This window comes from Eschscholzia californica, unplaced genomic scaffold (assembly GCF_041429995.1).
Source record: "Eschscholzia californica isolate CP2 unplaced genomic scaffold, dmEscCali1.0.p SCAF_6, whole genome shotgun sequence".
NCBI lineage: Eukaryota > Viridiplantae > Streptophyta > Magnoliopsida > Ranunculales > Papaveraceae > Eschscholzia > Eschscholzia californica.
Genome location: NW_028238483.1, coordinates 44001254 through 44017410, shown reverse-complemented (window position 1 = coordinate 44017410; position 16157 = coordinate 44001254). Strand labels below are relative to the sequence as shown.

Below are 16157 nucleotides of genomic sequence, written 5' to 3'. Positions count from 1 at the left end.
TTATGACTTCCATTGGGAAACAAACTTAAAATAAGAACAAATTGGATGACCTATAAAGATGAGTTTGGGTGCAATTATTCACCCAATTAATATGCAGGGGTTTAAATGAAATTTAGAGCTAACTATTTGAGTGATAAACTTAATGCACACCGTTAGTGAGAGACGGTTGGAATGACAAATCTGGATTTCCCGCCTAAAAGGTTAGAATTGGGATTAGCGTACTCCTGAATGCTGATTAAATGATACTATACTCCTTGAGGGTTTTAGTGGGGTACATAGAGAGGCAGGTGTCAGTCAGATAGAGTGACGTACGAAACGACCGTTCTTTTACTTTATTACAGTTTTACCCTCAGAAGAAAAAAAAAAAAACGTTACAACTAACACGCTTCCATTATAAAATCTGTTTTAGAGTTCCACAACTTTCGAATTCGCGCTAAAACTAACAGATCTCTCTCCGCACTTTCTCTCTCTAAATTAGACTTTCTCTCTCTAAACTAGACTTTCTCTCTCTAGATTTCTCTTTCTGTTCTTGCTGAAGCTATCGTTCTCGTCTTCTCGACTGAAAATGATGCTGTTGCCGTATATGGAGACGTTATTTGGTAAGTAGATTTTCTTCTTTTAGGTTTTGAACTTCATTGATTCTCACTAAATTTGTTGAATTCTTAAGTATATTTTCCGATTTTTGATAAGTTCTTTGAATCAGTAATAAGATTACCTTAAGTGTTGTTAATTTGTTCAAGAAATCTAAGTTTGAGCTTCATCTTTGTTTGTTGTTGGAAATCCGGTAGTCTTTGTTAGTTTTTGGAGTGAATTATTCAGAAACAGAAAGTTCTTATATCAATTTAATGAACATTCATTATGATTTGAATCAGTTTGGACTATCGATTTATTCTTTCTTGTTCAATAATAATTTACTGAGATTCTATTTCCTTCTTCTATCTGTTTGATTGTCTAAGAATTCTTATTTGTTCAAGAACTCCTCGTGATCATTTTAATTTCAGTTTGGTTTTTCTTTCCTTTGAATTCTCCAGATAAAAATCATCTTGAAATGTGAAGAAATTAAAGATTCTAATCATCATTTTTATAATCTTGCAGTAATTAAGTGCGTGGTGTATTTTTGGGAGACAGTACTGGAATCAAAATATCAAGACTCTCTTAAACAGCACTTCGTTTCTAAAGCTTTGAAGCCTGTGATCAAACAAGAAGATCTTAAGGAATATCAGACTTATAGACTTCATAGAAGGTTCTTATTGTTGTTTGCTACTTTACTATTTTTAACCATTTGTAGTTCGTATAATCCCTATTGTGGAACATTCAGATTAGTTTGCTGCTTCCTGATACACATTTACACATTTCAGCAAAATCAATTCCGTATATAGAACTTTGACTACAATGATTGGCCTAGCCATGTTGAGTACTGGTTTCTTGCCAATGTTTTGGGAGGTCAGTCATTTGGTTTCATGATCAATGCGTTTTCTTTTCTTTTCTGTTGTGCATTTTTTATGAATCTCTTATTCTTTCTGTAGATATCGGGAAGTTTTCTGGAGTATAACGACCTTAATTCAGATGATGAAACACTTCACTCCATTGTATTTGGAGCTGGTTACTTTACTCTGTGGCAGGTGAAGATATGAAAATTCTAATAATCTGCATTTTGCCCTTTAGAGGCTGTTTTCTGATGTATAAATTCCTTTATCGACTTAAATGAACAGCTTATTTTCATTTCTATGTACAGATGATTGATTGGCTATACCTAGGCTATGTATTAACTGTAACTACCTGCCAAGTGCGTTCTTCTTCTGGTTCTTATCATTATAAAAGGTTCATACCTTGGAGTAGATCTGTTTTTATTTTTTATCACTCGACTTATCCCTTTGGCATCTTTTCAGAAAAATAGACGAGGTCGAATCAAAGGTAAAGAAAGAAAACGGCAGTTCAGAGGCTTATTTTCAGTTACGTCGAGCATCCCTTACATAGACTGCGAGGTTGACTCGAGACAAATCAATAAGAATTTGCTCAGGTCAATCTATTTGCATACCATTTGCGGACTGCCAGTTCTTGCTCTAATCATTTACGGGATTCAGGTATTCTATGTTCTTTTTACTAAAATCTAGTTTCTAATTGCAAGGTAAAGCTCCTGTAGCGACTTATAAAATGTGATTCCCATGATTAGAGATTGTTCATTCATATCTCGCTTTGTTTCATTAACATACTTTTGGTTTACTTGCCGGTGAATCCGTGGTATTAACAGTGTCTTGATGGTGTCGTAACCTTTTTGCTGCAGAAAGGAGGTTGGTACTCGCCTCTTGGTCTCTGGGGAATAACTTTTTATATTTCCATAACGAAGATAACCATGACTCCACATCGTATATCATACTCACAGGTAACTGTTGCACGCGAATGTTGAATTAACTAGTAGGGTTTATCTATATCCATTAAGTCTAGTTGTACTTGTTAACCGGTTATTACATTTCTATCCTGTATATTCACCTAACTTGTTGACATGAATATTTGAATTATGTGTCAAATAGCTTCCAAATCCAGAGTGCAATGGACGCCTACGAAACCTTGCTAAGTCTGTTGGGCTTCCAGTGAGATATATCCATCATTATTTTACACAAGGGCGGTACTCAGACCATTGCAATGTGGAGGTACCACTCTCTACTTACATATCTTATTTCCTTTGTTTTTTCGCTTCACATTACATTCTTTTTGTGATTCCATCACTATGGAGGTTCTAAGTCAAATCTTATACACTATCATTCTTTTTATGTTTTCAATAACATCTTGAAATACTTGTATGAAAGTTGGGCATGTTTTATTCTAACTCCTCATGTAATTTCTGACAGGTTTATTTTGTTGGAACTCGCCATGCAATGACTATTGTGATGCCTGACACTTTGATTGATGAGGTCTGGAACCATTTGGAAAAATAACCTTTTTATGATGAAATCCTAAAACACTTGGGGGTTGATTAGTGGATCTGTTCTCATACGTGCACTCTTGCAGCACGACCATGACGAACTTGAGGGTGCTCTTGCTCATAAACTGGGGCATTGGAAATTGAATCATGAGTTGTATTCGTTCATCGCTACCCAGGTATGTCACAACCGCTACTATTTAGAATTAATATGTAATACTTTCTCCCTGCAATGAGATGAGTGAGTTAACTAGCATATTCTCAGAGACCAATATTCTTCCCGACAACATTAATTGATTTGCATGATATGTTTTCTATTATGCTCAACTATCTTTATGAAGAATGGTATACAAAAAAACTACGTTCGTGCCATGATGGAAGTGTAGCAATCCAGGAATCTGGTTTCTTGTTCAGACTGTTAGGGAAATACATTAGTTGGTCAGTTCATCGGAACATAATTTTATTGGCTTTTTTTTCGAAGTTTGAACATAATTTACAAAGACAATCATCACTGCCTCTGTTTGGCCCCACTTCAGATTTCTACTTCGAATATATGAATGGTTTGCATTGTCGGATGAGTGGACAAAGAGTTCCATACTTCCTCTGCCACCTAAAATGTAGCAATAGGTGGTTGACTGTCTCTGCCTGTTCTTGACACATGCAGCATCTATAGGCTTGTTTCCAACTTCTTTGATGAGTTATGGTTGGGAGCTGTTCAAGAATTGCCACCCGCATCGAGAATCACACTCTGGTTGGAGTTTGTCTTCCCTATATACCCCTGACCCAAGGGCTATTCCCATATTCCCCATCCTTCATCCTGGCATAGCACCCTTTCACCAGCAAAGCGTCTTCTTCCCCGATTATCCAATTCACCTCATCTTCGTCTTAAGATAGAGCGCCCCTTGAAGGATATTCAGTTGTTCCATTTCCAGTCATTTACATCCCTTTGCAGGTGCAGTTTCCAAGTTATCCTCTCATCCGATCTGTTATAATGCTCCTGCAGTGGCCCAGTTGTTCCCCTCTCCCCACACCCCAACCTTATTTTCAAAATGTCTATGCTTGTTGCAAACAGAGCTGCCATTGGCATGTCTTGTCAAACATACCATAACAACTGAAGTGGTAACGTGTAAAAGTTGTTGAAGTGGCAAAATGTTTCCTTGTTTAGGTTTTGGATTATCATTTGATACAAACACATACCAGAGAGGCACTTATCTTGACATTTGATCACGTCTAATTACAATTTTTTCATCTTATGAATTTTTATCATTTGATCAGTGTGTTTATGATTCAGATTTTGGTCTTTCTCAAATTTGGAGCATACATATTTCTAAGCAATTCAAAAGGCGTGTTTAAGAGTTTTGGGTTTGAGACACAACCAACAGTTATTGGACTTGTCATTTTTGAGGTATTATTTTCTCTTACAGTTATATCCTGAATTGGACTCGAAGGCACTTTAATAGCTTAATGTCTTAACCCATAAAACTTCAAGATAGGTGAACCTTTTAACCATGCTTCTGTGGGTGTCCGTAAAACTATGTAGTTCTTGTAGAAACTTGTGGGGCTTGAATTTCTTAATTTTGAGTACATGTCATATTAGTAATGCACATTGAGACCAGGTAACTTGCAACATAGACATGTCCTCAAGCATTATTGTATTCACTGCTACTGTGTTTCTGCAGATGGTTATGGTCCCTGTTGGTTCCGTTGGGAGATTTTGCCTTAATATCATTAACCGGTCTCTTGAATTCAAGGTATTCATGCTTACTTCTTCACTTTCATGCATTGTATCTCTTAATAAGTCTTTGGTGGTGTTTGCTTTTTCTCGATGTCTCAACCTTTTAACGTGTCTAACTCAAATGGACCCAAAATCAACCTAAATCAGCAATTCAAACGTGTTAGACAGAAACAGACACTGACTCGAGTCAATTTAGGCCTCGAGTCATATTTCAGAACTGACTTGGAAAAAAAACAAACACTACCTTAACTTTAAATGCTTAGTCATGTTCCAGTGCTTCCTCTGAACTCAACACTTGCGAATTCTTAGACTTCTCTTCATTTCATATCTTTTAGGCAGATGATTATGCAAAGCGTCTTGGTTACAGTGTGGAACTTCAAGCCTTCCTTATAAAAGAAACGGTGAGATGTTTATGATGTACTACTATTCTTGTCTCGTTTGTCTTTGATTTTATGGATCACAATACCAGGGAGTTACATATCCTATTCTGAATTCTTCAAAATCTCCTAATTTGCACCCAACTGTTCATGTATTTGTGAAGAAACTAAAATTATCGCACTTCAAAGCATATCCTTCTGAAGAGAAATCAAAGGATCTCTTTAGAAGTTTCGGATTTGTGACTCAACCACTAACCATTGAACACTTTCTATTTCAGGTACTATTTTAAAATATACATAGTTCGTAAAATTCTATGTTCTTTTCTTTCTGTATAGTGTGCTGATAAGGTTTTCTTTTCAATGGTTACAGCGTAGTATAGTACCCCTTCTGCACTTCTTAATCTTTGACGTTGATAATAATCCGCTTGGGGTATTTAGCCTTAAACGTTTCTCTACCGTATGTTCAGTACCAATATGTTTCAACCCATGTAAGTTAATCTTCTGATTTTTTTTCCCTCTATAATCTTTACAGGGCAGTTTACCAATAACAGACCTTCAGCACTGGTTACAGAGCCACAAAAATCTCTTAAGCCCGAGTTTCGAATTTCAGGTATATAGTCTTGAAAACGTTTCACCAGCAAATACTCTCATTATTGATATGTTTCATCCCATCAAGTTAATCTTCTTCTGGTTTTTGTGTTTATGATTCTTTTCTAAATTGGTACTGAGATGAGGTTTTGTTGATAATGAATTTTCAGCACAAGGAAGATGTCTTGGGTATTAACATAGTAGACAAAATGTATTCGGCTTACTATTGTTCTCATCCCCATATCGCTGAGAGGTTGGCGAGGCTTGCCGGAGGAGACGAACTACTGCCGAAGAAATCAAAGAGAAAGCTTAAAAACAAAGGCTAAGTTTGTATTATTCATACTCTCTTGCTACTTACTACATGAAACAGAAGTTACCCAAACATTTTGATACAGTTCCTAACTGAGGACACTTCCACATAATAAAACTGAGGAAAACAAAATGTAATTTCTAACGTTTCCCTTCCTGTCATTTTCTTTGCAAGCTATATTCTGGTTAATAAAAACTTTCATTTGGTCCATTTTGATGTGGAAAACCAAACTGTAAGTATTAATATACTGGACTGAGCCGCTGCGGATCTATCGGGTGACCCAGTCGGCTATATCGTGTTGTTAATGTCTAAATTTACCGGTGGTTTATGTTTTTATCTTTATATTAAACCCGACTCGTCCTAAATTCACTTAAAATTAATATATTCTGTAATCTTCTGGAAGAGATCTGGAGTAAGATTTTTGGGGGTTTTTCTTTTTTACTACACCCTCTTGACCAATCTGGATGTAACGCTTTTAACAAAAACAAAAATCTGGATATAACGGGTAATTTCCTTAGGCTTTGCCGCTTTGAGTCTATCTATGTTCAAGAGGAAACCGGTTTTGTTGCTGGTATATCGGTTTTCCTTAAGTTACCCCGTTACAAAACTTATTAGACTAGTAGATAACTCAGCGGCTCAGCCGCCATGATTTCCTATCTTAAATCTATAGAAATGGTATTTTGATTTTTCTGTCTTCCATAGTCCGAAACACATAAACACATAAACTCTCTCTCTCTCTCTCTCTCGGCTGAGTACGAAATGGCGTTTCCTTACCTAGAAGCTGTTATTGGTACTTTAGATCCTCACCTTTTCTTCGGCTACTATTCTTGTTCGTTTCATTTTGATTTGATAGAATTGATTTACTCTTCATCTATTTAGTTTTCGATCTTAAACAAGTTCCAAGGTTTTCATATGAATTTGATATTAGGGTTATGACCCTTTTACTAATATAAAGAAACAAAAAATGAAACCCTATTTCTTTTCCCCTTCATATTATCATATCATCAATCAGTTTGAGTTTGATTAAAAAAAGTTGTTTCTATTTTGATAGGGGTTATGATTGTGGTGTATATTTTTGAGACGTATTTGGATTTACGACAACATTCTGCTCATAAACTTCCGTCACTTCCAAAACCCTTACAAGGAGTTGTTACTCAAGAGAAATTTGAGAAGGCTAGGGCTTATAGCATCGACAAAAGGTTTGATGTTTTTTCTTCTTCTTCTTTGTGATTCAAATATATCAAATGAGTCATTGGGTTTCTGAATTGCTGATATACTATCATTTGTAATACATTTCAGTAACTTCAACTTTGTTCATGAAGCTGTGAACATACTCATTAATGTTGCAATTTTGTACTTTCGCGTATTGCCTTGGATTTGGGAGGTTAGTCATTCGAGTTATCTGAATTTCCTCATACCCATACACACACGCGCGCGCGCGCACACCTACACACACACCAGCACACACCCACGCACCCACAACCACACTATTTCTCTCAAAATGGTTATTTATATTTTAGCTTTTATCCGCAGAAATCGGGGAATTTTGTGGTCTCTTTAGGCCTTAATGCAGACAATGAAATAATCCATACCCTTGCATTCCTAGGGGTTATTATGATCTGGTCACAGGTGCGTCTACCACAACTACATTTTATATTTGTTTTTGTGAATCCTTTATATATTTGTTTGTTATTCATATAGTACTTTATGCATTTGTTTTATAGCTCGGCAATTGGCTATCCGCCACCATTTGACATTGACACCTTATTTTATATTTTGTGCGTATACAGATAACTGACCTTCCATTCTCATTGTACTCCACATTTGTGATTGAGGAACGCCACGGTTTCAACAAAGTGGGTATTTGTACTTTGTCTAATGATTCTTGGTTTTGTCTAAACACACATCTCAAATTTTCCATACTCTTTATGGGATCAACCATAATACCACGACTTGATTTTTTTAACTGTGTTGCTTCCATGTATATCTTTTGCAGCAAACAATATGGGTATTTTTCAAGGACATGCTCAAATCGATTGCCCTTTCTATCATACTCGGACCACCAATTGTTGCTGCGATCATTTTCATTGTGCAGGTATCAACAAAATCATTTACTATTATTCCCACATTTAACTATTTCTTCTTATTTGCAAGATATGTAGTTGAAGTGAGGCCTCTTTTCTATTACAATTGTATATGATGAAAGAGTTTGCTCATTTTAACTATTGTCTATTCTTTAACTTAGTTATTTGCAATTTGGTTGTGAAGTCTTCTGGTTTGATCTTTATTACCGCAGAAAGGAGGTCCATACTTGGCTATATATCTATGGGGCTTCATGTTTGTTCTATCCCTTGTGATGATGACTATATATCCTATTCTAATTGCGCCACTTTTTAACAAGTTTACTCCAGTGAGTATCTGAATGCTTTACTATAATTTTTTTGCGTTATTGTTTATATCTTTTTCATGATAGAATCATAATACCCGAAAGTATTTGTTCAAAGACGTAACTAATGAACGGTTCATTTCTCTTTGCTGGTGATGCTGATTCAAATAGTTACCTGATGGAACACTTAGAACAAAGATTGAAGATCTTGCTTCATCCCTTAAGTTTCCGTTGAAGAAGCTTTTTGTTGTTGATGGATCTACTAGATCAAGCCATAGCAATGTGAGCTCAAACTCTGCGTTTTTGCATATTGTATATTTAAATTATTTCGTTATTCCATTTGTGTTTTTCTCAAATCTCACATGTATTTCCTTTTTGTACAAAGATGAGCCAAAAGCTCGCGAGTACTATACAAGCTGATTTGTCTGTTTAATGTGTTCAATAGATATGCTAAGTACTGATCCCCTTTATGAATTATTCCAGGCGTACATGTACGGTTTTTTCAAGAACAAGCGCATTGTGCTATATGACACATTGATTCAACAGGTCTGGAACCTTAACCAGTGACTTTCTTTAGTGCAAAGGGCATAACCTTATTCTGATGTCAAGTCATTAAGTATTTTCACTTCTCTAATACGATATGTGATACTTCACAGTGCGACAATGAGGATGATGTTGTCGCAGTTCTTGCCCATGAACTGGGTCACTGGAAACTTAATCACACTATGTTTACCTTCGTGACTGTCCAGGTACAATCCTAGACTAACCTTACGAAATTTGTATAAAATTATCGAGAATCTTTATATTAGTCTATTATTATTTTCCGATGCTTCTTATAGTAATCATGCTAAGGGACTTCATACGAAAGTGTTCTCTTATATTTATCGAACATCATGATGCAGATACTTACACTACTGCAATTTGGAGGATATACTCTTGTGCGAAACTCGAAGGATCTCTTTAGAAGTTTCGGGTTTGAGACTCAGCCAGTGCTCATTGGACTCATCTTATTTCAGGTATTTCTTAATGTATTATGATGGAAAGTGAGAACGAGCTTGGTGAACTTCAGTCCTACCACAAAAGAGGATAATCTGTGTTTTCTTCCTTTGTTATCTCATATATTATGACAAATGCGAGAATAGTCCCACATGGAAGATGTTGACCCTAAGGACGTAGACTATAGTATCGATTGATTTCGTTCTCCATTTCTTTTGTTGCAGCACACTGTAATACCCCTTCAGCACCTGCTTAGCTTTGGCCTTAATCTTGTTAGCCGAGCTTTTGAATTTCAGGTATTAAGTCTTAGAACTTCCTTAAAGTTTTTTTGTTTCTCTCTCTCTCTCTCTCTCTTAATCTCGTTTCTCTCTCTCTTTAGGCGGATGCTTTCGCAAAGAAGCTTGGTTATGCCTCACAGCTTAAAGCAGGCCTAATTAAACTGCAGGTAAGAGGGATATCTCTATTTTTGTCCTTGTACCTTGATCCCAAGAACACGTGAAGTTATACGCCTTTATGTCCTTTCGGTGCTGATATTAGCTCTTCTCATTGGTGTTATCAGGAAGAAAATAAGTCGGCTATGAACACTGATCCATGGTACTCTGCTTACCATTACTCTCATCCTCCGCTCGTCGAAAGGCTATCCGCCCTTGATGATTCTAGTAAGAAGGAAGATTGACTAGAAGAACAGGAGACATTTCTAACATCTCATCGACACAACCCTTGAATTTACCGCCCACATTAAAACTCACTAGTTACGAGATGTCCTCTCTGCAGATCAAGTTTTAAGCTATAAGAGGACTGAGCTTTGATTTTGTTTAAACAATGGTAGAGGATTAGGGTTATTTGTTCCAAGTTGAGATGGTTGTGTATGTGTATTCAGAACTAGAACTGAATCAAACTCCAATCTGTTTTTAAGTTGCAGTCCTATGTAATCAGTAGTTTATAGTATTTCTTATGATTCACCTATTTGACTGTCAGATTAGGAATCGTCAAATATGGGGTTTGGGCAGTTGAACTTTCAGACATTTTCTAAAAGTCAGATCTGATATCTCACTTGAAATCTATCTGTGCTGATTTGGGTCAAATTTCTGAATAGTTGCAATGTCTGACTCGTTTATCTGATGGGGCTAGGGGTGAACATTAGGTTCATATTAAAGCCAAACCAATCAATGGTGGTTTGGTTAAATCATCACTGATTCAGCCAGTTTATTCGGCCTAGTTCGATTTTACTTGACTGAGTTCGGTCGGTTAGGCTTGGACGGTTACCAAACGCAGAACCAAACCAAGATCGGATCGATCGGTTTTCCAACTGAGTCGAGTTGAATGTTGTTCAGTTCGGCTTGAAAACAGCTGGCAATGGTGTAACTACTGCGGAGACCCCTCGTACCACCATTTGTTTTCTGGTAGTCCATTCGACACAGCTGTAATTTTATTGCTAGTCGGGTGATGACTCAATTCAACCCAATCTAAACGAGAGAGAGAGATGGATGCAGAAGCAAACCTAAAACTGACAAGGACATGACACAGTAACTTGACTCAAGACATTATGCCCACTTGCTAGAGCTCCTTATCTTCTTCTTGTTTTTTTGCTTCTACTAAAATATAACTTGTGTTTTTCATCAAAAAAAAAAAAAAGGGTTAATTCTATTTTGGCCCCCTAAAGATGACCAACTCACCAAAATGGCCCCCTAAAGATGACCAGCTGCCAATTTGGCCCCCTTTTTTTATTTTTCCGTCAATTTTTCCGTCAACTGTTAATGAACTGAATTTTCTTACCTAAGATACCCTTATCTATATCTTTTTGTCAGGTGGAAATTTTTGTGGTCCCAAGAGTCATTAAGATTAGTCAAATCAATTTACTTTTTTGTGTTCTAAAATTGATGTTGACAAAGCAATTTCATTCTCTTAAGAAAATCAATCTTGCTTATCTTCGTATGAAATCTAACATGGGTTTTTAAGAATTTTACCACACAGATCCGGATTACCTGCAAATGAATTTGTTTCTTGAGAGAGAAATGTTTGAACATGGGTTTTGATATTCATAATTCCAACTTTGTAAAACCATTAAAGGATCACTAAGAACAGAGTACTTGAATGAAAGTAATAAAATCCCATCTATATTAAGCCCAAAAAAAAGATTTAATCACTAAAAGAAAAATCCAAAATGAAGTAATTCTCCATGAAGAATGGAGATTACTACAATTATTTCTTCTCAAAATCATAATTTCTTGATGAACAAATTCATAAGAAATTGAGAAAAACACGAGCTGAAGTTCCTCTATGATCTCACCACCATGTGATAAAGGTTAGAGAGAGATAGAATTTTAATGGGAAACTAGAGAGAGAAATTGAACTATATAGCTCATGCCCAAAATTCAATTAGTCCTGACAGTGGTTTTCCATGAAAGGTACTCAAATGGTAATATTGCTTCTTCAATTTCTTGAAAAGTTGAACCGGGTCTAGATCAGATTCATTGGAAACTTTCTCATTTTCCTGCTGCCTCGATGACTATGTTCTTCATCATTAATCACTCTCGCTATAAGCATCGCCATCAGAATTCTCATCACTCCTGGCTAATAAGCATATATTAGATTGAATTAGACTCCAGAACCTGAAATATAAAGTTCAGGGCACAGAGAGAATCATAGCAGATGTTGAAGGACAGATTCAACCTTTTGTTAAATTGAGTTTCATTTGCCTTTTCTTTTCAAAAGTGAAATGAGGAAGAAGTATAAGTTCATATTAGCAGATATAATGCCCAATGCTTGGTTTTACAATCTCAAGAACAACTGCTCTCACCACCCAGTCATGATAAAAAATCATCATCATCATCAATAACTCTTCTCAATAATTTCATCCCCAAAGCATCATCCAACTATAACCCAATCTAAAACTTCTTATTATTATAATAGATAAGTACCCACCAACATGCCAGATCATAATCCTCTGCCACCACCAATACTTCACACTTCACCCATATACCCACAACCCTCTAAATCCCATTCTCATCCAGCTGAACCATCAAAACTTTTGAAAAAACAAGGTCTACCAAGAGATTCTGGTTGTTTTAATTAAGATTTGGGGGTTTTGTGGAGAGTGTTTGAAGGGAAGGAAGATAAAATTGAATTGATGAGAAGGGAGAGAGAAGAAAAAAATAATTTTGAACATTGGAAAGGTAAATTGATTTGATAAATCATAATTACTCTTGGCACAAAATTCAGCTGCCAAAAAGTTATGAGCAGGGGTATTTTAGGTAAGAAAATGCAAGATCAGTAACGGCTAACGGAACAAAAGACGGAAAAACGAAAAAGGGGACTAAATTAGAAGCTGGTCATCTTTAGGGGATCATTTTAGTCAGTTGGTCATCTTTAGGGGGGCAAAATAGAATTAACCCAAAAAAAAAATATAACTTGTGTCCTCATAAATTACAAAGATAATTTATTTATTTAAATTTGTTTCCATGTTTGTCTCAAGTCAGAGAGGAACAAGGAATCCACACTCAAATGATAACTAGTTTGTCAATTTCAATTCATTTAGAAAATCAACTTTCCACTTTCTTAAATATTCAATTTTTTAATTTTTTTTTCTTCATTTAGAAAATCAACTTTCCACTTTCTTAAATATTCAATTTTTTAATTTTTTTTTCTCTTTCCTCTAGCCTCTTTCGTCATTTTTGTGGCTTTCTTTTACTACAAACATTGCCACCTTTCGCCGAACTTTTATTTGCCCTCTCATTTATCTGGCCTATCCATCTTATCATTAAGGTTTAACATAATTTAGTTAGAATTTTAAGAATAAATGTACCAATTAACGTTAGGAAAATCATGATAATAAAAATTTGGTGTCACCGTGTCACCCTCATTCACGACGGAAGTTTCAACTATCTGAGGGAGAGTATTAAGTGGTACAATTAGGATCAAAGTCTGAAAAACCATGGGGCTATGTAGCGGCAACTCGTTGGTGTGGTGTTTTAGGTAACTTTTAAGGCACATCGAAATGTATATTCAATAACATAAGATATGGTAGTTGGATCTTAATAAAGGCGCAAGATGAGATGAATGATATATTTGACCAAACCGGAGTTGGACCACAATAGAGAATTAGAGACCAGACCGAGTAAAGAAACGACAAGTGAAGCTTCGTAGAAGAAGGATGGATAAAAAAGTGTTTTGTTTATTTATTTATTAACGCGTCTTCTTCAAACAAATCTCTTTATATTTCTTCCTGCTTCCTCTTCTAGTACTCGTTTTAGGTACAAGTACAACTCTCTCTCTCTCTCTCTCTCTCTCTCTCTCTCTCTCTCTCTCTCTCTCTTTAAAAACCGTTTTTCTCTTTCTCTCGCTTGCTCGCTTGCACGCTCGCTCGCTCGCTCGCTCTTCTTTAAGTTTTTAGGGTTTGGACAAGTAGTAGTAGCAAAGGAGAAAAAAGTCTTGCTTATGTAAGTATCCTTCATTTATATGTTTTCTGCCTATTTGGAGTTGTTTATTAACATATCATACCCCCCTCAATTTATAAATTCATGACTCGTAGTATATTAATCATTTATAGTTACTTTAGGGTTTTTGTTGTTGAATTTTGCATTTTATGATATGATTAGTCAATTTTTATTTGTATTTGGATTAACAACTTCAAGTAGTTCGGTTATTTTATATCTAATGACTTCTATGGTTGGATTTGTATTTTTGTTTCGGATCTGTAAATTCTTGTTTCGTTCTAGAACTCATGATTTTGTGAAAATTGCAATTAAAATGGAACTTTTATTAAGTATGAAAGGCTATCTTTTTATATGTGATTGTTTCATTTCAGCCTTCAGATCTCCTACTTGTATATGTTTTTTCGGAAAATGGCAAACTATAGAATCAATTTTATGGAACTTTTTATATGTGGCCTGTCGTGATTAATTGTTTACTGGACCAGAATCATAGAAAGCACGAATTGCAACAATCCACATACGATTTGTGCCTAGAGTTGTTCCCTAGCATTTTTCCTGGTGGTGAACTATGCATTTGGGGTCACCCGATCCACCCAAGTAACCCATGGACTGGATCCGGGACATAACGCCGCCGATGATCCGACGAGTCAAGGACATCCCATTTAAGATAGTAATGTTGATAAAGAGTAGAGAGATTGATCCCATTTAGACTTTTAGAGGCTTGTCGTATGTGCTGATATTGGTTATAATTTGATATATAACGAGGGTATAACCCGTGCCAGGTGGGTACTGACTGCTCTATAATATCAACCCTTAGAGATAAGGAGGTATACATAGACCGCTCCCAAGCCAATCATGATCAATCCTGAACTGATCCTAATGGTAAGGATCGGGATTGTGGGCAAGCTGTATCCCCACTCCCCGACTGCTTAAGTTGTGAAGCTAGAGACTGACTCTATTTTGATTTATAGATTAAAAAGGTTCCATCTCAAATGTTTGATCTCAAAAAGGTTTGATCTCAAAGTTTCTTGCCTGAAAAAAAATTGCTTAGAATGATTTGTATATTTGTTCATGCAATTGCTTAGAATTCGAAAGCTGATTTTTGGAATTGAATTACAGTGTTTATAGATATCATATTGACCCCAATCACTATTGTCATTAATTTTGGCTATTGATCTTTTTGTGCAGAACTGCAGATATAACAAAATGAGTCGTCCACACGATGGGCACAGACCTTTCTCTTCCCCTTTCGGAAACCCATTTCGGGTTATCTTCTCCAAGAAGTCATACCTCTCACAGAGGAATCTTGATCTATTGAATGCTTTCGAAGGATCTTTAGCCAAAAGACTAAGAAACCTGAAGTTGGTAGAGAAAAGTGAAGTTCTCAGTTTATCATGGATGAGATTAGCTATGGAGTCTCTCTGTGAAACCCATACCGATATAAAAACCCTAATTACCGATCTTCAGTTTCCTATCTCCTACTGGGACGAAAACTGGATGAACCTTTATCTGGACAGCAGTGTGCACCTGTTAGATATGTGTATCGCTTTCAGATCTGAGCTCACTAAACTAAATCAAAGCCAACTCTTTCTTCAATGTGTTCGACAAGTTTTGGACAATTCTAATTCTACCACCCCATCATCAGAAGATTTGGTTAAAAGCTCTCGTTCCCTTGATGAGTGGAAGCTACAAACTAAATCAAGAAACAAAAAACTAGAGGATTGCTCAGACATCTTAATTAAGCTTACTGATTCTCTTCATTTGGTTAAATTCAAGAACTCTGCCAGAGGAAAAGTCTTAATGCGAGCGATGTACGGGGTTATGATTCAAACAATATTCATATGCGGTCACATCACAGCAGTCTTCTCTGGTTCTTCGAAGACATTAATGAATTTGCAAGTTTCTGACAAGTTTTTATGGGCAGAAGCTTTCAACCATTTGCAGACAGATATAAATATAGAGGTTAGAACTCGATTTTCAAACGGAAGTCAACCTATATTGAAAGATTTAGAAGAAGTTGAGGTGTCTGTTAAAAAGTTGTATCCTCTGACGAGCAATGGCCTAGGCATTCCTGCAGAATCCGAGATACTAAAGAATTCGGTCATGGATTTGGGAATGAGCTCAGAACGTCTGTCGAAAGGGGTAGATCTTCTTTCCAAAGAAGTTGAGAATTTTTTTCAGGTTGTTCTTTCAGGTCGTGATGCATTGCTTTGTAATTTGAGGGTTTCCAATTTGAACTCAAAAGTACATAAATTAGAATGAATGGAATAAAGACTTCGATAATATAGTTTTTCATCTCTGTGACAATTGATAGAAGTTGAACGAAGATCTTGTACATGATATTGCCTGAATGAAATTGTAATTCAAGTTATTGTATTTGAATATTATAGCAATTTGGATCATTTTGATTTC

At 36.1% G+C, this 16157-nt stretch overlaps 2 protein-coding genes and 1 pseudogene across 3 annotated transcripts; all 3 read left to right on the top strand.

Moving 5' to 3' along the window:
- Positions 1-402: 402 nt before the first annotated feature.
- Positions 403-6140, top strand: LOC147535421 (CAAX prenyl protease 1 homolog). Its single transcript, XM_086645139.1, has 17 exons — positions 403-599; positions 1096-1243; positions 1359-1443; positions 1527-1622; positions 1736-1786; positions 1890-2084; positions 2285-2383; positions 2532-2651; positions 2850-2912; positions 3010-3099; positions 4212-4325; positions 4600-4671; positions 4991-5056; positions 5197-5310; positions 5403-5462; positions 5565-5642; positions 5791-6140. The coding sequence occupies exons 1-17, from the start codon at positions 566-568 to the stop codon at positions 5944-5946; spliced, it is 1641 nt and encodes a 546-aa protein (XP_086501265.1). The 5' UTR covers positions 403-565; the 3' UTR covers positions 5947-6140.
- Positions 6141-6332: 192 nt separating this feature from the next.
- On the top strand, positions 6333-10278 carry LOC147535420 (CAAX prenyl protease 1 homolog). The gene is made up of 14 exons (XM_086645140.1): positions 6333-6720; positions 6982-7129; positions 7230-7314; positions 7464-7559; positions 7721-7786; positions 7927-8025; positions 8227-8340; positions 8488-8598; positions 8800-8862; positions 8973-9065; positions 9219-9332; positions 9537-9608; positions 9692-9757; positions 9872-10278. Exons 1-14 carry the CDS (start codon positions 6690-6692, stop codon positions 9986-9988), a joined length of 1275 nt encoding a protein of 424 aa, XP_086501266.1. The 5' UTR covers positions 6333-6689; the 3' UTR covers positions 9989-10278.
- Positions 10279-13382: 3104 nt separating this feature from the next.
- On the top strand, positions 13383-16147 carry LOC147535419 (protein BPS1, chloroplastic pseudogene; annotated as a pseudogene). Its single transcript, XR_015227497.1, has 2 exons — positions 13383-13751; positions 14934-16147. The product of XR_015227497.1 is annotated as a protein BPS1, chloroplastic pseudogene (transcript).
- Positions 16148-16157: the final 10 nt, after the last annotated feature.